At 40.3% G+C, this 26,192-nt stretch overlaps 1 protein-coding gene across 1 annotated transcript; it reads left to right on the top strand.

The window, feature by feature from the left end:
- The first annotated feature begins 2,187 nt into the window (after positions 1 to 2,187).
- sgpp1b (sphingosine-1-phosphate phosphatase 1b) lies at positions 2,188 to 25,793 on the top strand. The gene is made up of 3 exons (XM_074692886.1): positions 2,188 to 3,288; positions 13,701 to 13,790; positions 24,288 to 25,793. The coding sequence occupies exons 1-3, from the start codon at positions 2,509 to 2,511 to the stop codon at positions 24,837 to 24,839; spliced, it is 1,422 nt and encodes a 473-aa protein (XP_074548987.1). The 5' UTR covers positions 2,188 to 2,508; the 3' UTR covers positions 24,840 to 25,793.
- Positions 25,794 to 26,192: the final 399 nt, after the last annotated feature.

Raw genomic sequence — 26,192 nt, 5'->3', positions numbered from 1 at the left:
TTTTATGCTACCGTGTGATTTATGAAATATTCTGTGTATTATTCCCTGGACTGTGTGAACTGTCGAGCTAGCTTAAGACCTTACATTCTCTGAGAGAGATCAACTGCCTGTTTGAAGACTGTTTCTGTGTATTTGACGTCCTGTTCTCATTTAACACACTGGTTAGTTCCATTTTGTGTACGTTTGCTGCCCTCTGCTGGGGAAAACATTCACCTTGTGTTAAAATTTGTTTTTACAGGTGAATGAAAACATGTTAAATCCCACATTTCACTTTTACAGGCTGCATTTAAAAAATCTGACACAATACTTTAATGCAATTGTGTGAAGATTTAGGCATTATTTATCAAACCTGTTAACAGCTATGAATCCTCATTTTTGAAAAAATACAACAAAATATGTTTTTAACCATTGATTTAATGTTTGTTTACTCCTACAATTCCACCTCGTAGTGGTTTATGGAAAGGGTGATCCGTCTTTCTTGTTTTCCCTTTTAAACTACTGAATGATATTTTGAATTTTGGTGATTTAAAAAGGGAAAAGATCCTCTTTTCATATTTCTTATTAAATATCTGATTTTCTTTTTTCCACAAAATAATTTATTAATTAGTTTCAGTGCTTTATACTTCAAAGAAATAAGCCTTAAAATATTTTTCTTTCTTTTTTTTTTTTTTAACTGTAACTGGCATTTTGTCACAGGAACAGCTTATTTATAAAACCAAGGGATCTTGTTTTTGTCAGGTTGATTAATGACTCATGCTTTTCTTTCCTGTGTCTCTGACTGTGTTTAGTGTCCACTCTCTGTTCAGGACTTTAGCGGGTTTGAAAATTTGCATCTTGATAACAGTCACTCTAATGTTAAACAACAACAACATGATACTGCAGGCAACTGTTAAAGAGAAGTTTGATATTTTAAAACAAGAATTTATATTTTGATGACGATGTTTAATCCATATTTAAGAAAAAAAAAAACTATTTTGAAAAAGGGCCATTCAACTTTTTTTCAGGTGATTGATTATCAATAAAGTATGTAAGGTGAAACTCTTTCTGTGTTTTGATGCAGTCTCTCTCTCACTCTGTCAGGATCGTGTCACAAAAACTGGCTTCAGAGTAAGCGCGGTCACGTTACGTGGTGACGTTTTGAGACAGTCCTCTGGGCGTGCGCGCCGGAACTACTGCTGCCTTCAAGTTCTTCGTTCTAACTCAAATTTTAGAGACTCATACCATGAGGGCCTCCAATTCTTTTTGTGCTCAATATTGATTTTGAAACAAGAGGTAGTGTAGACAAACAAAAGACATAATAATAATAAATAAATAATAAATGAATAAATAGTTCTGTAGTAACAATAAAAGCATAGCAGTTCAAATACTTTAATGTATCTACTTTTTATACATTTTTTAAAAAAGTTTTCTTAAAACTGAAATTTTTGAAAAATATACAGAAATTACCAACAGTATTATGTATTTTAATTAGTCCCACTGTTATCAAAGGGGTACTAGGTATTGACTAGTATCCCTTTCAAACAAATGAAAGCAAAGATGACGCAAAAGATTATTTTGAATGAAAAAGACATGATGTGTACCAACTTAGAGAAGCAAAGCTGCTATAAAATTGAGGTTGCAGATGATAAAACAACAACCCTCTTCTCGATCCTCAAGCCATTGTGCCATGTAAACAGATTATTAGATGTGGCGTACTGCGTTTTTGAAATATAATTTAATGTAAACATTGAATATGAACACACTGTCATGCAAAATAGAATAAGAAAGAAACCCTCATGACTCTGTAGATGCAAACATCAGATCAGATAAATACTTTGATATTCAAAAATTCAACTTTAGTGTTGAGGACATAACAAGACTTCATTACTTTTGTGGAATTTCTAAGTTTTTCCGTTTTATTAAGCATTAAAAAAAGTGACTTATTCATTTTTCACATTTGCTCCGTGAAGGCAAGATACTTTATAAAAAACATTAAATGTATCAAGCAATTTGATTTATCAACTTATTCAAAAAGATTATTTTTCTTAAAGAATTATCTGGTTGAAAATTCCCATAAAAATCTGCTTTTGATTTATTTTTCATTTTTTAACGTGTAAGTACATAACCAATGAGGAGAGTTGCGGAATTTCCCACAGCACCGGAAGGCACCATAGAAGGCGCGCTCCCCGGTCTGCTCAGCGGATCTGTCAGTTACAGAACGCTCAGGTAGCGGGACACTGAACGCATCTGGACACGGTCGAATTGGACCCGACCCGCTCGGTTTTTCTGGTGTCTTTTAACTGAAAACTGACTTTTAACCGTTTCTCATTGATACTTCTCGAGGTCAGAACTTGTTCGAGTTTAAAAACGGTTCGGGGTCCACTTCTCTGGAGCTCTCTGCCATGATGCCCGGGATGGCTAGCTATCGTTAGCTATTAAAGCTAGCCTTCACCATCCAGTGTTTGGGGCACGAAGCGGAGCCTGTGCGGAGTCTGTGTCCGTCCTGAGGTTGAGTAAATCGGATCAAACATGGAGAAAAGTAACCGTTATGTGGAGCTGTTCCGCTACCTCCAAGACCCACATCTTGTCGCTCGCTTTCAGCAGATTTGTGGGGTTCGTGGGACTTTTTCTAGAACCGTCGGCAACCGGACTCACTCGCACAGTAACGGGACGTGCCACCATCACATCCCCGCGGGGAGTGAGAGTGGAAGCGAGGCGGACATGGGAGCTGGAGAGGGGGAGAAAGTGGAAACGGCAGCAGGGGGTGTTCGGAGGAGGGTAATCCCCGGAGAGGAAAGTGAAAGCGCTCTCCAAAACGGGGCTGCGGTGTGTGCAGCCCCAGCCGGGGGAGAGACGGGAACTGTGGGGGGTAACGGCCCGGACTGTTCACAGGAGAGGGAACCCGAGAAGGGCACCAGAGGCTCGGGTAGCGGCACAGTGAAGCCCCTCCGCAAAAACTCTCTGACCGGCGATGCAGGGCAGGAGTTCCTGATAGAAAACCGGTTCTTGTACTATATGTTCACTTTCGGAACCGAGCTGGGCAACGAGCTCTTCTACATCACCTTCTTCCCCTTCGTTATGTGGAACATGGACGCCTTTGTGAGCAGGAGGCTGATCATGGTGTGGGTCTGGGTCATGTACCTGGGTCAGTGCACTAAGGATGTGATCGGCTGGTCCCGGCCTGCTTCACCTCCTGTGGTCAAAGTGGAGATGTTTTACAACTCAGAGTACAGCATGCCGTCCACACACGCCATGTCGGGCACTGCCATCCCCTTCTCCCTCTTCTTCCTGACCTACGGCCGCTGGGAGGTACAGTATACCCCACCATACCCCACTATATCCCACTATACCCATCCTTAACCCTATGATGCATAAAATGTGGAACTCTGTGTCAAGATTTTTGGAGTGATTTTATTCTTAAGGTATCAAAATAATGTTTTCAATTTCTTTTTTTCAAATACATGATTTGTTCAGAAAGTAACAGACACGTCTACTCCAGTAGACACCGTTCAGTATAAAACAGCAACTTAATGTAAAAAAAAAAAAAAAAAAAAAAAAATTAATAATATTGTTTATTAACATATTCTTTAAAAATTAATTAAAAATAATTTTATTTTATATTATTTTTTGGTAATTCCATAAAAAATGTTATGCACTGCAAAAAAAAAAATCAATATTTTCAGACATTTTTAACCATGCATATTTTAAATTTGATGAGCTTTTTCCCTAACATTCTGAAGAAATCAAGTCTTTAAAAACACTCACATTGCTTTTTTCATGGTTTTTAAGAGTACACAGACAGATACAGTTCCACCACAGAAACCATTGACGTTTTGTAGAAACTTATTTTTTAAAAAGTCCACTGCAGGGACCACAATGCACCAGAGGGTTAATGCTGTTAAAGTGTAAAAATCATCTGAGCGCAGCAGCAGCTGGAGAGAAGTTGTCATGAGCTGCTTCCTCTTTTTTTTGCATGAGAGAAATTGAGAAAGTTCCTCTTGTGATGCATTGCACCATGATACAGGTGACCTTTAACCAAAATTACAGCCAAAAGCAATTTAACGTCTATTTATCACTCAGATAACACCTTATCTGTGTGATGTCCATGTGTTGGATAACTTGAAGAGGAACACAACACACTAGAGCAGTGTTTTGAAGATCTGGGAGACTTGTTTCAGCTCCAGAGTAGGGCTGCAGCTATCGAATATTTTAGTATTCGAGTATTCTACTGAAAATCCCATCGATTAATCGAGTAATCGGATAAAATACATTTTTGTTGAGTTAAAGAGCAGTTATTTTTCAAATGAAAATTTTTCACTTTAAGAAATAGAATTTTCTGATACAGCATGTCAGTAAGAGCACTTGCTTTGGTAGCTCCAAAATCTGTAAACACACTTTGACACATTTTTTGTGCCTTGTACATCTCATCAAATGTTGCGGACCCAAATGGCTCCCGTTTCACAGAATGACCCATTAGTTTCCAAACTCCAGAAAAGAAGCTAGATTTGTTGCTAGTTGCTATTTGTATAAGAGGTAGCTTGAGGGGTCTGAAAACTCTCTTACTATGGCCTCAGCTCTATTTGAAATACCACTCTTTGATCTTTTTTAAATTAAACGATTCCTCGAGGCGGAGCAATTACTCGAGTATTTTCTGTAATCGAGTACCTCAAATCATTCGAGGAATCGTTTCAGCTCTACTCCAGAGTAACTGAAGACTAACGACAGCGTGACCACATGACTCAGAAGTATGAACCAGGCTTTAGACTTGGCTCTGACCCTACACTTTGCCACTGTCGTCCTCCAATTAAGCCTCTGTTACCACCTCTGAAGGACGAACAGAGGCACTCGGCTTCCTGTTCCACCTCTGTGTGCCACGTCTCCAACGTGTCATAGCTGGAGCGTGAGCGCCCCTCTTTAAAACAGATTTGTTTGAATGCTGTTTGTAGTCATTGCAAACCAAGCACCGAGGGACATTCCTCTTCTCTGTGAGCAAACGCAAACACGACGAGCGCCAACTCCTGATACAGGAGCAGCGAGACTTTGCCCCTTTGAAGTCAGGCCTCTGAAGCCGCGTCATTAACAATTAATGTGCGGTTGGCCGAGTGGATTCAGTGACAGCAGCCGTGGCAGCGGTACGGTGTGTGAGCACGTTTGTTTACTGCGTGTAGTGGAGGGAAATCAAGCTCACTGTGGACACAACAAGAGTAAAGAGGACAGCCAGCTGACACTGCAGCGAGCACGGAGGGAGATGTTTTTACTCTAAATACGGCGCTCGAAGCGGTGCATGTGCAGAATGATCTGTCACAAACCAGGGAACAAGTGTTTATCTTGCACATAGATTAAACAGCAAGGTTTCTGTGTTTATGTAAATGGTTTTATGATAAACCCTCAGATAAGGCTCATAAAGATGATACCCATGCACTCATCGACTCCATAGATAGATAACAAGCAGATAGAATGTACATCAGCCATAGTTAAACCATAACGTCACGTATCCCCTGACTGATGTGGGGATAACATGCATGCAGGAATTTGTTTTCACAGCCTCCGTCCTTCACCTCCTGCTATTCACTGTGGAGTAACAACACTCCATTGTGTCCCAGTCTGTAAAAACCAACAAGGAGGTCTGTGTAGTCTTTCTGTGCATCCATCCACGTAGTGAGGGCTGAGATCTACAAACTGCAGGAAGTCTATTTGATTTTCATACGTCTGACAGGCCGGTGGGAGGACGCCTCAGCTGGAGGAGGTTTTTGAATTCATGAGCTTCTTCATTCAGAGGCCTGCAGAGCTGGGTGCTGCTCCTTCAGCTGCTACACCTCTCATAATGCCTGGGTGATGTGTCGCACCCACTGCTTTGATGCTTTGAGTAGATCCAACATTGAATCCCTGCAGTTTGTGTCTGTGCTCTGCAGCTTGAATCACAGCAGAAGAAGGGACTGATTTACAGCACAGCACCTCCCTGCCTGATAAGAGAGCCGACCCCTGTCCTCGGAGTGTTGGACTCAAAGATAACACAGACTTATTGTCTGCAGCTCTCTGTCATATCACTAACAGTCCCTCTGTAATCACCAACCTGAGGTAGAAAGCACGCGGGCAGTGGAAAGTTTTACACACTGAGCTCTGAGTTTCCAGAGAAGCAGTTTATACCTTGGGCGGCACTTTGGACAAACAATCTCCGAGCGCTGTCTTCAATTAGAAAGTGCCGACTTGTTTATTTCTGAAAGTGTTCACACAGTCAGTGAATTTACACCAGGAGGAGGTCAAAGGTGTGCACAGGCGGACACTCCTGAAACTCAAAGTTTACGTTTGGATGAGACTTCAACCAAACATGTAACTAAACTAAGATGCAGACTAACTCATCATTCTTGGAACATTCTGCCTCATGAAGCTAGCACAGAGTGTCCTTAAACGGTTCATTTTTAGGCTTTGATGATTTTCCAGTAAGAGAGAATTATGCACAAGAGACATGAAACTTGCTCAAATTGTGGCATCTGCTCAGCGAATGCTCCTACAAACAGAAACATCATTGTGTTTAGTTTCCAAACTATTTTGGATTCAGTGTCTGAAACATCATAATTTGTTGTTTTGCATAGAGAAACAACAGTGGAGGAGGCTTCCAGAGTGCTGGAGGGGCTTACAGTGACAGTACCACAGCTCAAATAAACAAAATACTCCAGACAGAGACTGGAATACGTTTTTTTTAAAGAGACAGGTCAGAGATAAGTGAAGAATATTTCAGTTTTAAAGCTACTACAGTGCTATAGCTAAATAAAACGCCTCTTTAACTCTGTACGGCTGGAGTGACACCCTTTGTTTCGAGAAGTATTTTGGAAAAAAATACTAAATCTGGAAAGAATATGACTGACATGATTTAAATATTATGAATTTAAAAAAAGTTTTAGCAATTTAATTAGAGCTGGCACAATAGGCTTTTCTAACAATTCTAGTCTTTTATAATTCTTTGGGCTGCTGATTCAATTCAAATTAATTTTTTTGGATATTTAATTTGCTTTTTAACACCAGAACAAGTAAAAAAGTTAAATAATGATGTCTACAGACTGTATCTAAAGCAATATTTTCCCCCAAAATGAACATCTTATGTGTCATTTTTAGGATTTATTCAGCAAATCTGACATCACAACTTTTTTCGACCCAGCTTATAAAGAAAAACTAAAATTAATTAATTTAAATTTGAAAAAAAAAAAAAAAAATTGATTTAAAATCGATTAAAAATTGTAAAAAAAAAAAAAATCCATATATTACAATAAATGCCTCCTTAAAACTTAATCTCTGTTTTCTAGATCATCTGTCATCTGTGCCTGTTTATATCGGGGTAGTAGAGCTTTATTCTTTTCACCACAAAAACTGCTCCCTCTGGTGGCTGGCTGCAGTATAGGTTAAAAAATCTATCTCCCCAGTCATTCCAGATGGGCTGTGGTCAAACTTTAAACAATTAATACACCTGGTAGAAATGTTTCTCACGTCTGATTGTTGTGGTGATTTGAAGATATCATTTGGCTGTCTTGTATCCAAGTCCTCTTTTTTCTGAAAAGTTTTGTTTTTATTAGTCATACAAGGTTAAAAACGAGGCTTTACGTTACGTTAAAGGATGATTGACAGCTGACATTCTTGTGTTTTTTTGGGGATTGTAAAATATGTCGGGAGGTAGAGTCAAGAAGAGTCCGGTTGGGATGTCAGAAGTTTGTCCTGATTTTTTTTAATTGTAAAATTGGATCAATCTAAAGGTTTTACATTTGGTTGAAAATGTCCAAACAACCTGCAGAAACACTCCAGCTCATGACAGTCAGTGAAAGCAGGGCGTGTCCTCCACCGCTTGCTGTAGCTCCCCTTCAGAAAATCTGCTTCAGCTGACTCGTCTTAGCCCAGCTGGAGCGTTCAGGTCTGCATGAAGCAGAGTCAGACGCTCCTCCTCCGCTCGGACAATAACCAGAGACAGATGTTTCACTGAAAGGAAGAGAGGAGCGAAACCAGGGAGGAGAGGAGAGGAGAGGAGAGACAGAAAAGATTAAAGATGATCGATGAGAGGAGACTGGAGGGCAAGAGATGGTGGGAGTAGAGGAGAGAGAAAAGAGATTAACTCAGAAAAACAAGTGAAGAGGAAGGATGAAAGAGGAGGAAAAGGAGTCGAAGGCTGGAGGGGAGATAAGAGGAGAAAGAAGGAGCTGAAACAGAGAGATAAGAGTGAGGAGAGGAAGATGTAAAGGCTCTATGAGAAGCTATAAAAACAGGCCTGATGGTGTGATACCACGTCTCATTCTGCTCTCCAGCCGAGCCAGAACACAGACCACGACAGTAAACAGGCTTTGTGTCAGACTTCCTCCCTGCTGCTGGACGCTGACGTGGGAACCCAGCAAACATGAGGGAGTTGAGCGTTTCCGAGCTCCAGCCCTGATTTCACAGACTAATATTCACTGTACGGCTGCAGTCAAAGGGAGGGAAACCATGTTTGTTTACTCACAGAGCTGGAGAAAAGCAAAGCTGGAGTCCGACTTGGACAGATCCATAGATAAGAAAACACAAAGTGGACAATAACAGATTGTTTTCTGCAGCCAGTTTCTGTTAATCCTTCATCAATTTTCTGCAGCATTTACAGGATTTGGGATTTGCTGCTTGCACCACTTGGCACAGAGTTTTTGCAGACCTTGAAGTTGTAATTAACATCATCTTTGCGGTTATATTTGTGCACAGAGCAAAGACAGACTGAAGTTAGGGAAAAAAATCAGAATCATGATTAATTGAACCTTCTACCTACCTTTGCCCTTTACATGCATCTTAATAGTCCGATTTCTTTAAACTACATGTAAACGCACTGTGAAAAAAATCACTGTTGATACCTATGAATTATACTTTTTAGCATGTCATCACAAAAGTGACTCAAATACAACTTGTAACATTAATTATGGAGCACAGTCATATATGGGCAGAAAGAGAAAATAATAATCAAATAATAGATAATATGAATAATGATATTGACCCTGCTGTTTAGAGCTTTTTAAAGAAAAAGAAAAACTTTCACAGCAGGCAGAACGTGTTTTTTTGATTAAACAGAAAAAACTCAGAGCTGATTTCACGATAAGTGTCAAGTCAAGTTTTTTGCCAGTTTTTTTGTGTTCCGATTTTCCTGAGCTTAAATTTTTCTTTTGGGCTGTGTGGATTTAAAGTGGATGCACATTTTGGAGTAGTCAAGGTCATGGAGCGAGAAAGTGGCAGAGGAGATAGGCATCGGGTTGGGCATCTTTACCTCTCGCGTCTGTTTGGATTTTATGGAGGCTGAAGCCTCTTTGAAAGACGGGTTTCCTGATCCTGCCAGAACCTGATCTCTGGGAGGAAGTCCTGGATCATGCGGTCCTAATGTACGGGAGAGGCAGTCTCAGGCTGCGTTTACACGACGCCAAAAACAGTTAAATCCATAACATTTCATTGGGTTTCGGCCTTGCGTTTAGATGAGACCGCGTTGCGTTTTATCCAAAAAGGGAAACTTTTGAAAACGCTCTCCAGAGTGGACAGTTTTCAAACCACTCCTCCCTCCAGCCTCGTCTCAACACAGAGCAGAGCGTTTTAGGGTGAAACGCTGACGTCACTGCATGTGTACTCGTATTTTCAGGTGACGGTTGCGTTCGCAGCCACAACTTCCAGTTAAGCCATTCCGGTCCAGTTGGTGGCGGTAATGCACCTCAAGGTTGGATTGCCAACCGTCTCACACAATAAAACGACAGAAAAAGAAAGAACAACCACAACGATGATGGCTGATTTCCGAGTAGCATATATACACACATATATCCACATCGCCAACTCAAATCCAAATCGTTTTTACACCGTCCTCATGTAAACGAGGGCGGCTTTTGGAAACGTGAAGGAAGAATCTTTGCGGGAGTCTCCGTGTAAACGTGGCATCAGAGTCGTAGTGATCACTGATGTGCCCCAACGCATCAACTCTGTAGCTCTAAAGCAAGCTGTCGGCAACAACCTGTAACAACAGCATGACAACATGACACCTGATTAATTATGCACGCTGCCACCAACTGGACAGGAGGTCGACTGCAGGTTCTGTATGTGATTAATGAACGGCTGTGTGACAATGAAAGTGATGGACTGGGTCGCTCTCAGGTTTTCTAATCTGTCAAAATGACAGGCAACCTGCAGATTTTTTCGTCATTGTTAAAAAAAATTACGTCAAAGCTGGAGAATAATCGGTTAATGTGACCTCTGGTTGGGACAGCGTCACATGGCTACTTCTTTGTCTTCTTCTTTATTTTCTTTGATTATTTTTTGATTTATCACCCAGCCCCAACCGAAGTAACCTCTTCTTGGGTCTGTTGTTCCATCTTTTCTGTGAAGGGATGCAGATTTGAAACACTTTTTGAGATTTTAAAACTTATGTTCAGTCACTTGTGAACAAAACTTTGGCCAAATCTTCAAAACTTGTGCAACATTTGGGAACTTTTTTGGGACGTTGCCACATCATGGGATAAAAAGCCGCAGAGAGATTTCCCAGACCGGCAAAAGTGACACGTCAGACCAGCGACCTCCCTGCAGACTGAGCAGGTGTTTTCCACCGACTGATCGTGACCTGGCTGTGCTCCTGACTGACGCGTGGACGTGCTTAAAAATCAGTCATGGAGAAAACTTTAAATCTTCATCCCAGAGTGAGACCGTTCTTCGGCATTTGAAGCTGCAAATGTGTGAAGTTGTCGTTTCTTGATCCTAATCTGAGTTTCCATGCCGACCCTGGGAGTTTTGTGGTTTGTGTGTTTGCATGAAAAGCAGATTTTTTGTGTCAGGGTGCACAGAGCAAACCCTGCGCTGAGCCTAACAGTCAATAAGCAGTGTGCACAGAACCACAAGCCACACAAAAAACACACCAAGTCCATAAAACTCTGCACGAGGCGACCGCCGCGGCACCACAGCGGTCGCAGGCGCAAGGCCAGAGCGAGCGCCAAACACGGCCGTGAGACCCGCTGACAGCCTGACACAGACTCTGTCCGGACACGGATTAGGGAGCATGTTCACAGATAGTCGACTCAGCCTTCCTCCTCCTCCTTCTCCTCCTCCTCTCTCAGACATGAAGCCATCTTTCCTTAAACACAGCGTCACTGCAGTCTGCGCCTGACCCAGCTTCAAAGCTAATCCACCAACATAAAGACGCCTGTTTCTCAACCCAGACCTCCCTCTGCTCTGACCTCCTTTCCCTCAGAGTTATAATTGACGCTGTGAAGCAGAGCCCGCCGGCTGCAGGGACACCTGAAGGAGAGTCTCTCAGGAGAGGCTGCCACACTTTTCAACCAGCAGCACTTTGTGAACAGCTGTTCTGCTAAAAACTGACGAGGCAGGAATCAGTGTGAAGCTGGGACGTTTGGGTGCCAGGTCGTAAAGTCTGCAGAAAACCTCCAAACAGCTGCTGTGCATGTTTGAAACACGGGTTTTCTTTCCAGTTTCTTCTGATCCAAGCTCGATAATCTGAGTCACATGAGGGACGCTCAGCTCCAGGAGCGTCCGATAAGAGAGGAGCAGACTCTGGAGTACTTATGAGCTGTTATCATCCCTGGTACATCACAGCGACATACAGTATCATGGAGGCTTGATATAAACTGAACACTGAACTGTAGCGATGGATGCAAACCTCAGCACACACGGGATTATCATTGTAAACTTTGAGTCTGAACAATAAACAGGCAGGATGAGTTATATATGCTCCATGGTGCAGAGACTCATTAACAGGAAGAGCCGGACGTTACATAACGTGAAGCAAAGGGTGACAGAGTGCAGGGGGAAGGAAGCTCAGATCATAAAGAATTATAATAAAGAAAAACAGCTGCTGGGGCAAAAGTGAAGTATGAGAAATAAAAATAAACCAAGCTGCAGCTATAGAGTATTTTAGTATTCCAGTATTCTACTGGAAAACCCAACGATTAATCGGATAAAACTTTTTTTTTCCTTTCTTTCTTTTTCCCAATTTTTTACCCTTTTTTCTATTTTTCCTTTTTTCTTTTATTAAAAAAGGTGACAAAATAAAAAAAATACTGAGAAAGCAATTATTTTTTCAAATGAATTTTTTTTTAAAATAAAGATAAACAAGTGACTTTAGGTATATTTGAAATATATTTAATTATATTTAATTTATAATTTCAATATTGAAATAAGAAAATAATTCTCCAAAATTTGCTTGAAACTAGAATAATGTCTTAACACAAGTAACTTTTCTCTTGTTGCATTGGTAGATTTTTTTCTATTTGTTACGAGCATTTCAGAATGTAATTTTGTCTTTGAATAACTTGAAAAAAATAATAATTCGAAGCTCTTCTTCTGGCTTACAAAACATTTACAAGAATGGCTCCCGCCTGGAAAAAAGAAAAAATCCAAGCCGCAGCTATCGAATATGTTAGTATTTGAGTATTCTACTGGAAATTACATCCATTAATCGGGTAATTGGATAAAAAAAAAAATCTTTTTTCCCCCTTTTTTTTAAAAAGTGACAAAATTGAGAAAAATATTGTTAAGTTAAAGATAAATTATTTTTCAAATGAAATTTATTGAAAAAAGTGATAAGTGCTATTAGGTGATATATTTGAAATATATTTAAATATATTTGGATTAATAGAAAAATAAAAGACTGCTCTGAAATTTGCTTAAAATTAAAAAGTATTAATACAAGAAACTTCTCTCTTGTTTCATTGGCAGATTTTTAGTAACATGTTACAGCAATTCAGACCTCATTTATGTTTTTAAATAACTTGAAATAAAACATTTTCCTGGACTGGTCAGGCTCATATTAAGTATAAAAAGACATTTTTTACTGGAAAATAGGACAATTTTAGGTAAATCTGCAAATTTCTGTAAACTATTTAAGTTCTTTTTTATTATTTGCGAAATTTTAAAATGTTTACAATTTAAAAAAATTAGCAATTTTTTTTTAAATGACTATTTTTTTTTCACTTTTTTTAAATGTGCAAACATTTGCCAAAGTGAAAAAAATGAAATTTTGCAAACAAATTACCAGAATTTCATTTATTTGCAAAAAAAAGTAAAAGACAAAATAATAGTCATTTCAAAAAATTACTAAATTTTTAAAAAATGTTAAAATTTCAAAATTTTTGCCAAAAAAAAAACCTTTAATGGTTTACAGAAATTTGCAGAATTTCCCAAAATTCTGAAATTTGTTTAAAAAATTGCAAAATCTTCAAAATTTTGGATTTATTCTCTAAATTTGAAAAATGTCCAAAAAAGTTGAAATAAAAAAACAGCAAAAATCTCAAAAGAAGTTAAAAGCTGTTTTGCAAGAAGTGATGCATGTCTAGTTTAACTAAATGTTAACACATGATTTTATTTAGTGTCTGTGTTTTTAATCATCAATACCCTCTTTAAAAAAATAAAAATACTTTATTTCAGTAAAAAAAATAAGTTACAAAGAGCCCCATGAGGTTTCAGAGCCGCAGGTTGAAGACCCATGCTCTACATTATTAAAAATATAATCCTGATCTTAAGGCAGCACCTGCAGCCAAATTCTTGCTTGTGTTGTCCGTCGCTTTGGACAAAAGCGTCTGCTAAATGAAACTGTAGAAGTGTAGAATGAAAATGGTAGCATGAAAATTTAACAAACCTTTTTCTGGATTGTGTTATCCGTCATGTGTGCAGCTGCATTAGTATGTTTGTTAAAATCTGCCTCAGTTTCGTCTAAAACCTGCCGTCTCTTCCCTCCACAGTACCCGTTTCCTCTGGGCTTCAGCCTGGCTCTCTGCTGGTGTCTGCTGGTGTGTGTCAGCCGAATCTACATGGGAATGCACTCTGTCCTGGTAAGCACACACACACACACACTGAGACGGTGCCAGGTTTGCCACCTGCAGCACCGATACAGCGCTATTCTGTTATTTTAAACTGGATAGCTGATCCCTGAGAAACAGTATCCGACTAGTCGACACCCCAGCTCCAGAACAAGGATCATCTCAGCTTCTCAGAGTACGACACCGAAACCAAACACACACTGAGGACAACAAGTCATTGAAGTAAAAAATGTAAAATGTGTGACTTCCAGCTGCTTCTGTTTAATTTGTATGATGTGTTGAGCAGGCAGGGTGTGAAACAGGAAACTTCTCCACCCACTGATTTAAAGCAGGAGCTGGAATCTGATCTTGAGCCTCCAAACAATAGTTTTCCTGCGTAAGGAATCCAGAGAAAACAGCTCAAGCTAACAAACATGCGTCTGCTGCTCGTATAACCAGCGATGGCTTTTAAATTTATCTCTGCGTTTGCTTCAGTGTTTATGCTTCGTTTTCCTTTGTTATACTGAAGAATTGAGTTCATATGAAACAGATTTTCTGGATAAAGTGTTACTGAAGGGCCCACAGTGTCTCTGCAGCCCACAGCGTTTTATTTTACAGCTTCTTTCTGTAACACATGGCTAATCAGAAATATGCACAGTGTCCTCGGCGTGCTGAGGCCTGTGTCCTCGTGTTGCTAGGAAAACAAACAGCAGCAACACACCAGAGAACTGCTGAGACGTTATTACCACGGCCTGCAAACACATGCCTCTGCACCTTCAGTTGTCTTACTGAACCAGGGCTGTGCTCTTTGTGTATTCTAACGCCTCTCAGAGGGTGTGTTCAACACTGCTGCAGGAAACTGCTCCTCAACAGTCCTGGTTCAGACTCCTGTTTGAGTCTCTGGGTTTGGGACCCGAGGTTTTGAAACCTTTTTATTCATTTATTTGTTGTAGCAATCCCTGAATCTGGATGTAAATTGATCAGAACCATAAAGGATGCCACAAAAAATGCTCCCCCTGGTGGCTGGCTGCAGTGTTGGTCAAAAAATCTGTCTCCCCAGTCATTTCAGATGGGCTGTGGTCAAACTTTAAAAAATAAAAGCACCTGGTAGAAATGTTTCTCACCTCCATGTGCTGTGGTGATATGAAGATATTATTGGGCTGTGTTGTGTTCCAGTCCTTTTTTCCTCAGAAGTTTCTTTTTCATTAGTTATTAGCAGTACAAAAACAGGTTTTAAGCAAGCGGCAACCTCCGGTCTGGGAATATGAGACAATGCTGAAGTGCCAAAATCTGCTGTTTCTCGAGTGTTCGCTTGAGGCTGGCTCCTGAAGTACAGGAAGTCACAAACACACCAAGCAAAAAAAAGCTGTTTTCAAAGCAGAAATTTACCTATTTACAGCCTGGTTCAAAAAACATCTCCTGTCTGAGTCGCTAATTTTACTACCAGCATCCACTGTAGGGGGGTGAATTTTTTTCTTACCCGGCCGTTCAGAAGATCGTGAACTCGCCCAATCAGAGGCACAGCACAACAATGTGGCCGCTATAGCCGATCTGCTTCATTTTCCGTTTCAGAAACAGACGAGCGGAGCACCCAGTTCTAAAAACGAGGGCCTCAAACATCAAGGTCCAGAGGGATGGCCAATCAGAGGGAAGGGGTTTGTGGAGTGGGGACCTTAAAGAGGCAGCAGCACCAGACGGAGAGTTTAAAGACTGAAACAAAAGCACAATAGTCTCTCCTTAATTTGTATTTATGGTATCAGATTATAAGACTTAAGAAGTTGAATCAACTTTACTTGACAGATTATTTCTGCTCATTTTAACGTTAGATTTTCAACCACAGACGTTTATGTTGACTAGGGATGGGAAAAAAAAATTGTTATACCATATATTGGGATTTTTTGTTTGGCAATATCAAAATCAGGATTCCTTCTAAAAAAATCTCTTTTTTTTTTTTTTTTTAATTCAAACCCTTCATTTCAGTCTTTGTTTATAAACTGGATTGAAAAAAAGTTTCCACTTTTCTCCAGCAGAGGGCGAAATGTTTCTCTCCGACTCATGATGTGCATTTTATAGGAAATTATAGCTCTAATGTTGACTTTTCACATGGTCTGGTGTTGAAAAAGCAAACTAAAAATCCAAGAAAAAAATTAAATCTCGAAGAATCACAATTTTAATCGATTCGGCATTCCAAAAATCGTAAAAGAATCAAATCGTAAAAGAATAGCATATCGACCCGGCCCTAATGTTGACTTCTCTACCTCTGCATCGGTCACGTTAACCATCATTAAGTTAACTTCTCTCCCTGGGAAACTTATCTCACTGTTGATGCAGAGGAGTGTCTGTCACCATGGCAACGGGCTCTGTGGTCACAGCTGTGTCAGAGGGATTGATGGATGATGATGATGATGGTGTTACGCCGCCCTGGCCGACCTCCCAGACAAACTTTAGAAGGTTAAATCCACATCAGAGTCGTTCTCTGAGGGCTTTTCGTGGTCGTCGTGGTTAAAACCTTCGCCACAGGAACTGAATGACCACATCAGCACAGGCACCAGCTCTCCTGATGTAAGGTGCGGCAAACAAAACTCAGCCTCCTTCAGGTGCAACCAACCGTTCCCCTCAGCTCAACACCCCCAGAGCTGCTTCAGATGATTGGTTCATTTGAGCGGGTAATTAGATGTACAACAAACAGTGGGTTAATTACAGACCTGAGTCATCGTGGGGCGCTGGGAAACAACTCCAGACACGCCTCATCTGCCCTGGCACTTCACCAGATCCAAGCCAGTCCCAGCACCACGACTGGAAGAGGTGAAATCAGGCTTTGGAAGTCTCCAGTCTGTGAAATGAGCCTCAGAGGATGTTTGTTATTCTGGTTAATGTTTTAAACATGAGCGAGGAACTCCTCAGAGTCTCCTTCAGCTCATTTTTCGTGTTAAAACGATCTAAAAGTTACGGAAGCGTATTGCATTCACTTGAAGAAAAAAAAACAACTCAGGTTTTTCAGAGTAAATTATTCTTCGGTTTGTTTTTTGTGGAAATTATTTTTGTTTTCTGATTAATACTTTTTATTGGTTTGTTTTTTGTTATAATTATTTCTTTTTTTATGAGTAATTTTTTTTCTGTTTTAGATTACTTTTTTCCTGTTTTCAGAGTAATTTTTTTCCTTAAGTATCGAGCTTCTTAGAAATCCCGTGAGAACCTCCAACCTGCAGATGACTCCTTTGGATAGGTGGTAGCTCCTGTGTCCCGCACGGATCAGAGATCCTGTTCGGCACATATATGCCTTATCCTCAACTTTCTACCAGCTTTCCAATGTAGAAGCAACGCGTTTTTTTAATGCCACATCTTCTTCTATTCCTTAAGTATTACATTGAACAATAAGCTTATAAAAAATACAAGGATAAAGTTGAAAACATAACAAGGGTATCATACCCTGTGTGTGGCTAATACCTTACCTTTATTGACCCGGTACGGACCGGTAGAAAGTTAAGGATAAGGCATATATGTGCCGAACAGGATCTCTGATCTGTGCGGGACACAGGAGCCACCACACATCCACGAGAGTCGTCTGCAGGTTGGAGGTTCTCACGGGATTTCTAAGTCTCAATACTTCAGGAAAGAAATTACTTCTAAAAACAGGAAAAAAGTAATCTGAAAACAGAAAAACATTACTCATAAAAACTGAAATAATAACAAAAAACAAACCAATAAAAAAAAGTATTAATCAGAAAAAAAAATAATTACCACAAAAATTACTCATAAAAACAGAAATAATTATAATAAAAAACAAACCAATAATAAAGTATTAATCAGAAAAAAAAATAATTACCACAAAAAATTACTCATAAAAACAGAAATAATTATAATAAAAAACAAACCAATATTAAATTATAACAAAAAACAAATCAATAAAAAAATATAAATCAGAAAAAAAGAATTAATTACCACAAAAAAAATTACTCATAAAAACGGAAATAATTATAACAAAAAATTACTCATAAAAACAGAAATAATTATAACAAAAAATAAAACCAATGAAAAAATATTAATCAGAAAAAAAAAATTAATTACCACAAAAAACAACCCAAAGAATAAATTACTCTGAAAAACCTGAGTTGTTTTTTTTTCTTTAAGTGAATGCAATACACTTCCGTAAAAAGTTGACCATTTAACTCGTATCGTACTTTTTAACCACACTACCCCATTGTCTGCTGTTATTGCTGCAGAGATTGTTTCTGTCCTCATCAGAGGATGTGGCAGACTCCAAAAATAAATCACCCTTGGACGGCCTCTTTGTCTGTTTACAAACAGCAGGGGGCCGTTGAACCACCTGTTTCCTTCCTATGAGGAACTTTTACTGAGTTTTCCTCCACTCCAAAACCTCCATTTGCTTCCTCTACTCTCCTCTTCTCCTTGCATGTCTAAATATCGTCTGTAACCATGGTAACCATTACATTTCAGTCAGTTTAAGTCGACTTTCCACAAGTTAGGAGTGATGTCACTTTATCTGTCGGATTTGTGTCTGATCCTCCCCGAAACGTCCCCTTAGGTCAGCTGAGAGACTTCATGTTTTGACTCACTGCCTGACAGTTAATCCCCAACATTCAGCCTCTTTCAACGCTCCAGTGAAACTATGTCATACTTCAAAAAAAAGAGGGAAGTGTCCAAAACCAGAGATGTCTTTTTAAGTGGTGAGGAAATATCGCTGAAGAAAAAATCTGTCATTTTTGGGACAGTCAGAAAATCTCAGCTCGGCTCCACGAGGATGGATCTGTCAGTTCTGCTCAGCTTTAACTTTAATTGTTGGCTCGTTTTTCTCTTTTTATTTAAAGGATTTAGTCACTTTGTGTATATCAGCATGTGCATTTCCATTTTGAATATTGTTTTTTGTTTGTTTTAGAAATAAATGGAGATCAGATCTTCTTTTTAACTCTACTTTTCTCTGTACAAGTCAACTTTTTCCCAGATCCAGCTCCACAAGGTAAGGTATTTTTCAACATTTAAGGTAGAGCTACGTTTGAAACGTGACAACAAGCTAACTTTGTCAGTTTGTACCGTAGCTTAGCAGCTGCTATATCTCTCTCTCCTCACAGCCCGGTGCTCTGAGATGTGTCTGTAACGTGTAACCTTAGTGAATCCTGGTTCTGTCCTACCAGAGCTCATCTACCAACTCCAACCTCACCAAGCAGAGCTAACGTAACCTGGCTCTTCATTTTATTGATAGACTCTCAAGTTTGAACAGACCACTGCAGAATAACTGCTGACTGTGGGTTGGAGGCTACATTAGCACAAACAGATTAACCCATTTAGTCTTTGGCTTGTGCCTTAACTTTGTTTAAGCTTTTTGCAAGGGTTATAGCTTTTAGCTTTTTTTATCCTTTAGCTCATTATTTAGCCTTTAGCCTGTGTTTTAACCTGTGTTTAAGCTTTTTGCTCATGTTTTAGCTTTTTGCTTATGTTTTTGCTTTTTGCTCATGTTTTAGCTTTTTAATTTTTTTTAGCCTTTAGCCTGTGATTAAGCCTTTGGCCTTCAGGACATGTTTATGGCTTTTTCTCTTGTTTTAGCTTTGAGCTTGTTTTTTTGGCCTTAACCCGTGTTTTAGCCTTTAGCCTTCAGCTCGCGTTTTAGCATTTTGCTCTGGTTTTAGCTTTGAGCTTCTTTTTTAAGCCATTAGCTCATGTTTTAGCCCTTAACCCTTGTTTTAGCCTTTAACCTGTGTTTAGGCTTTTAGCTCATGTTTTGGCTCAAAGCTTGTTTTTTAGCCTTTAGCTTATGTTTTAGCCCTTAGCTCATGTTTCAGACGTTAACCTGTGTTTTAGCATTTTGCTAATGTTTCAGCTTTTAGCGTGTCTTTAAACCTTTGGCCTTTGGCACATGTTAGTATCCTTAAGTCTCTGTTTAAGCTTTTCGCTCTGGTTTTAGCTATTAACTTGTTTTTCAGCCTTAAGCTCATGTCTTAGCCGTTAACTTGTGTTTCAGCCTTTAGCCTGTGTTTTAGCCTTTAACCATTGTTTTAGCCTTTAACCTGTGTTTAGGCTTTTAGCTCATGTTTTAGCTTTTAGCTTGTTTTATAGCCTTAAGCCTGTGTTTTAGGCTTGACCTGTGTTTTAGTGTTTTGCTCATGTTTTAGCTTTTAGCTTGTTTTTTTTTAGCCTTTAGCTTATGTTTTAGCCCTTAGCTCATGTGTCAGCTTTCAGCTTGTCTTTTAACCTTTGGCCTTTAGCTCATGTGTTTTAGCCTTTAGTCTCTGTTTAAGCTTTTCGCTCTGGTTTTAGCTATTAGCTTGTTTTTTAGCCTTTAGCTTATGTCTTAGCTGTTAACCTGTGTTTAAGCCTTTAGCTTATGTTTTAGCCTTTTGCCTGTTTTGGCCTTAAGCTCATGTTTTTAGCCTTTAGCCTGTGTTTTAGTCCTTTGCTCATGCTTTAGCTTTTAGCCTGTAGCCAGTGTCTTAGCCTTTTGCTTGTTTGTTAGCCTTTAGCTCATGCTCTACCATTTTCCTGCTCTTCTGTCCTTTTTCTGTCTGACAGTTAGGGCTCCAGTGTCCACCATCACTTTACATTATATTTAACAAGTTGTCATAAAACAGATGCTCAATCAGTGATAAACAAATTTTATTTGCAGTGTTTGTGTTGATGTTGTTTATGCATTATTAATTAAAGTAGTTTGACACAGAAGAGTAAAAATCAGAGACAGTCTGGAGTTTGAATTTTCATTTTTTATCACTTCTAACAGCTGATTTCTTGAATTTTTTAGTTCTCATATCAGTTGAAGGAGAGATTTTACTTTAGGTGAGTGTAGCTCAACATACACAACCATTTTCTGTCTTTTTTTAAACAAATTCGTGGATTTGTTCAAGCAGTGATTCCAGGAGTACAACATGCTGTCTGAGCTGAGAGCAGAGGGAAGCTTGTAGGAGTTATCTCCTGGTGCAGACGCTTGTTTCCACCTGATAACAGCCTGCGGTCTGCTCTGCTTCAGTCACACCATGTGGGAACCGTTTCAGGGAGTGGAGCATGAACACATGCTGAGCCATTAGCGGTCTGGTCTGCTGTGCCGGGCCGGGCCGGGCCCGCCGGGTTCTTAATGTGCTCTGGAAATCATCACGCCCAATGAAACGACTTCCTCCTCCTTTGTTCTGCAGGAAGAGCTCCGAGATAAAAAGCTGTTTCTGCTACTGACGACGTTGTTGACAGTCGACAAACCTCTTAGCAGACTGCTCGCTTTGCACTTTTACACGGAGAACAGGCTGGTTTCTGATTGGACGGGATTCAGGTTTAACACGCAGAGTTATACGTTCGATCAGCAGTAACTCATTTATCTCTCAGATGAAGCTTTTACCAACTCAGTTTCCTCCCCCGCGCTCGTCACTCATCGTCTTGGGAACATTCAGGCTCAGTGTGCAGAGCTGCTTGTTTTTGTGTCAGTGGTGGAGAAAATTACAGACAGCTGAAAGCTTTTACACACTCTCTCTGTGATCATGTGTGTGTGTTGCTGAAAGAGAGAGGGCTGATAAGATAAATCACAGCGACTCTCACAGGTTATCTCCCGCTGCTGAGTCCACCGTAGAGGTCTGGACGGTGAAGCGTGTCCTTCCTGCCGACATGACGTCAGCTCTGAGGCTCTGCTGCTTCAGCAGAGTTAATAACTGACTGAGACACACACTCACACTCCGCTAAACGTGTGTTTAAACAGCCGGGTGGATATTTAAACTGTGACACAGTGGGCTGAGAGTTTGGCAGGTGAAGAGAAGCTGGAGAGAATTTACAGTAAGCCTCATCGATTGGAGTGGAGTAAATACTGTCCCAGAGGACGGGCTAATGAGGGGCGATTACACACACATACACACACATCATGAAACCCTGCAGAGACTTAAACACATCTGGGCTCTACACCAACTTTTCCTCTGATAGCACCTTTTTTGGAGGAGGGGTACAGCGTGAGCATATTTGCTGAATAATAATAATGATAATTAATAAATAAATTTAATCGCACTTTTTATCTCTAGAAATCTCAGAGTGCTACAGGAAAAAGTTTTAAAAATTGTCTTAATTTGCATACAGTAGATTCCTATGAAGTAAAGATGGACATTGACAAGTTTTGATATTTCATAAATATTTTACTGTGAATGTTGCGGATGCAACGATACACTCACCTTATGATTCCACACAGTTTCTGATACTTGGTTAACGATGCAATTTTCTCACGTTTTTTTTTAAGAAGAATGAGCTTTCAGAAAAAATATAATAACAAGGATTCTTTTAGTTATTTCTGCAACTGCAAAATGCAAACCATGTGAATGAAAAATATAAATCACACACACATAAATATATATATATATATATATATATATATATATATATATATATATATATATATATATATATATATATATATATATATATATATATTAAATATATATTTAAATGTATAAAAAACTTAAAATATTTATTTTCTTATTTTTTTACAAATTTAAGAGGATTTTCTTTTTAATTTTCTGAGGTAGAAAAAACAAAGTGTGCAAAACAAAGAATGTCCTTTTCTTAGAAATGCATGTGAAATAATATTTTATCTTTAATAACAATAAATAAATAAAAAAAGAGACTTTTTAAACAAATCTCACTTCAAAATAGCTAAAAAATAATAAAAATAATAAAATAGATTTTAAGGAAAAACAGCGCTCTGCTGTTCAAATAGGGCGTCACATTTGTATTGATTTATATCTGTCTCGTGATTAAAGATTGGTTCCTTTCACATTTGAAATGATGAGGAAGTGATCGCCAGTACCTGGCAATTTGTATCGGTACTCGACGGTACCAATTTTTGGTACTTTTATGTGTTTTTGTGGTAAAAATTGTTTGATAATAAAGTCTTACAGTTTCAGTTTAACATATTTGTTTCTCAGTATATATCGTTGCAATGTTGCGTTCATGTCCAGCATGGAAAATCACCTACTTTCCTCTAGGGATGCACCGATACCGATCCTGGTAGTGGGTATCGGTGCATTGGTGCCCCTCAAAGCTGGATCGGTATCGCTGGGAGAGGGGCCGATCCATAGTGCTGATCCAGGCAAACAGCTTCATGCCTTTTTTCACTGGCGCTCTTGGCCACTTGATTTAAAATCTTACCTTTGATTCACTTTTTTTGCTGCATTACCAGTCTACAGGGTATTAAAGTTTACATTTCAATAGAATTTCTGCTCCTTCTGAAGCATTTTTTTTTTTACCAAAATAGAGCTAAACATTTGAATATTCTGTTTGACTAAATATTTACTTCAGGTTTTCCATCCACTCATTTTTTGCCTTTTACCCAAAACATTACCAGTCTTATCCCAGAGTCGGGCATGTAGGTTATTCTTTATCGTATCGAATCTGTATCGGTGTGGACTGATACCCAAAGCCCAGGCATCGGTATCAGAATTGGAACCAGAAAAGTTGAATCGGTATCCCTACAGACCATGCCGTTACATATTGCACTCAGCTTGTTGCAACGCTATTTAATAAATGGCTTGAAATTGAGAATGTTTTGTTTGTTTAATGTTTTACGATGTTGCCGACTGCATCGGTATGGATTGGGTAACGGCACAATTGAATTTTGATAGATCGGATCGGAATGTAAAAAAGTGTATCGGCCCATCTCTACCCTGCACATCATTATAAAGAGCTGTTTCACAGGTTTCTCCTGCACAAAACACCTCTGTACAAATGCACATGTATCAGCAAAAATCTGAGCGATACCACTGTCTACCACAGGGGGCGCCAAAACCAACACAAGGAGAAAATCCTGACAGGAGCTTAGATTCCTGTTTGAGGTTAATGCAGTTCATAAAGAGTCAGGACGAGGGGTGGAGAACAGGATATTTTCTGTTTAACTGTTTTAAATCGTGATTTTTTGTTCAAATTTTATTTTATTTTTTTAAATTAAAGTCCTTTACTTTATTCTTTTTTTATAAGCTAAGTCGGAAAAAGGTTGAGATGCCAGATCCTCTGAATAAATCTTAAAGTCTGACTCACATGGGATTTGCATTTTTTTGGGGAAAACATGGCTCCTGATAAAGTCTGTAGACATCATCATTCAACTTTTTTACTTTGTTTGGAGTCAAAAAGCAAACTAAAAATCAGCAAAAATCAGAAATATTGAAGAATCTTAATTTAGATCAAATCTGCACGCCAGAGATGGTGAAAGAGTTGAACCAGGACCCGGGTCAGGACCTTGCTCCTCTCCTGCTCTGTGGCGTACGGCGCCCTGACTGATGACTGTGATACGGTAAATTCTGCTGCAGGAAGCCGAGCGTCAGTTCTCTGCTCCGGTCAGTAAACAAACGGCCGTGATAACCTTTTGTTTCAGTCCAGAGTTCATTGCCATTCTGAGATTTACTGATTTCCTGTTTCCTGTCAGCACCTCCTCGATCCATCAGCGAGAAAACACGTCAGTAGAAACGTGATCAGCTGACTCAGGTCTTATCAAACGGCTCTGCTGGAGCGTTATCTCAGTTTGATGTGACGTAAATCTCTCTGTTTTTATTTCTCCTCCAGGACGTCATCGCCGGCTTCCTCTACAGCCTCCTCATCCTCCTCGTCTTCCTCCCCGTGCTGGACACGATAGACGGCTTCAACCTGACGTGCCGCTACGCCCCGCTCATCATCATCTCCCTCCACCTGGGCCTGGGCCTCTTCTCCTTCACCCTGGACACCTGGAGCACCTCCAGGGGCGACACCGCCACCGTCCTGGGCGTGGGCGCCGGCGTGGCGCTGGCTTCACACGTCAACCACCTGCTGGGTCTGATGCCCGACCCCACGCCGGACCAGCTGCCCTTCACGCTGCCCGCTCTCAGCGCCGGGCTGGTGGCTGTGGCCGTGACGCGGCTCGTCCTGGGCGTGCTGGTTCTGGTGGCGACTCGCGCGCTGATGAAGGCGGTCACCATCCCGCTGGTGTGCCGGCTGTTCAGGGTGCCGTGCGACGACGTGAGGAAAGCGCGGCAGCACATGGAGGTGGAGCTGCCGTATCGCTACATCGTGTACGGCACCGTCGGCTTCAACGTGCTCTTCCTGGTCCCGCTGCTCTTCAGCTACGTGCAGCTCTCCTGATGCGACGCCGCGTCAGGATCTGGAGGTGGAACTTGGACTCTCATCAGGATCAGGATGGAGGGATCTGGTCCAGGAGCAGCTTCTGTGTCTGTCCCCTGAAGGAGGCGGCGTGTGCTAAACGTAGCCCTGACCGTTTCCTGCTCCACCTGTGGCGAGGATCTCTCTGTTTGCTCTCAGATCGTTTTTAAACCCCGTCAGACGGCTCGTTGTGATCTCAGGACTCACTCCTCCTCCACCAGCTTCACATCCAAGAGCAAAACTGTTTTTATCGATGCCTCGAGGACTGAAAACTCCGCTGATGAAGCTGTGTCTCAGTTTTATCTGCTAATTATCATCATTTCTCCTAAAAATCTCCAAAAAGTTTCACGGTTCTTCGTCTGAAAGCTTCCTGACCCCAGTGTTCGATCTTCCTCTCCTCACTTCTTAAAGCAATAAGATTTTTTATGATTCCTGTGTTTTTAAATCTCTGTCAGAGTCGATAAACGGTGAGAAAGAGTCGTCGTTCAGCCTGTGGAGTGGAAACCTGTGACTTTATAACCTGACCACTGGAAACAGACCAACAGGAGTCTGGAGCTGGATCATTTCTCCCCCTGAAGGGCTCTCTGCTCCCTGTCAGCTCTTCACCGTCTCCACATCTGTTTTTATCTTTTTTATTTCACTGTAAGCTGACTTCCTGTCAGAGATGATCTCGATGGCATGCGCCCACTTCCTGTGAGAGGACAGTCTCATCTCCTCGTGTCGGCGGGGAGGGGAGGAAGGAGATAACGCTGCTCTCTGGAGGGGAGGCGCGTGGCGGGACGGCGACGGTTTTAACAAAGTTTTGTAGCAATATTTTTCAACATTTTAAAAACCACTTCAGCTCAGATCTGAGCAATCGCTCATTTTCTGATATGAGTAGCAGCAGGAGGCGCAAGATGAAGGAGGATTTCTTATAATTTCTACATCAATACAGCAAGACAAGACAAGACAAACACGGCTACAAAAAATTTAATCTAGGAGTGAAAACTCAGCGTCTCATCTTCCTCGATTCAGTCTGGAAATGTTCAGAGTTTTCAGAGCTCGAGTTTTCTTTACATGAACTTTTAAACAGCGCTAAGTAAAACTTTTGACTTTCTTTTCATGACTTTTATCTCTTTTTATCCCTGATCTCAGCTCCTTTCTTCATAAAACATGTTCGTAAATCAGCGCTGCCTCCTCTTCTCAACTCCTCACTTTTTGTCTGTCCTCTCCTCTCGTCTCCTCTCCTCGCCTCCTCTCATCTCATCTCCTCTTGTCTCCTCTCATCTCTTCTTCTCCTCTCCTCTCCTCTCCTCTCCTCTCATCTCCTCTCGTCTCCTCACCTCTTGTCTCCTC

Source organism: Halichoeres trimaculatus, unplaced genomic scaffold (assembly GCF_033239565.1).
Source record: "Halichoeres trimaculatus isolate MK-OKI-2021-1 unplaced genomic scaffold, fHalTri1.1 fHalTri1_scaffold_17, whole genome shotgun sequence".
Classification (NCBI taxonomy): domain Eukaryota; kingdom Metazoa; phylum Chordata; class Actinopteri; order Labriformes; family Labridae; genus Halichoeres; species Halichoeres trimaculatus.
Note: the sequence above shows the minus strand (reverse complement) of the source record. Positions and strands in the feature narration are given on the sequence as shown.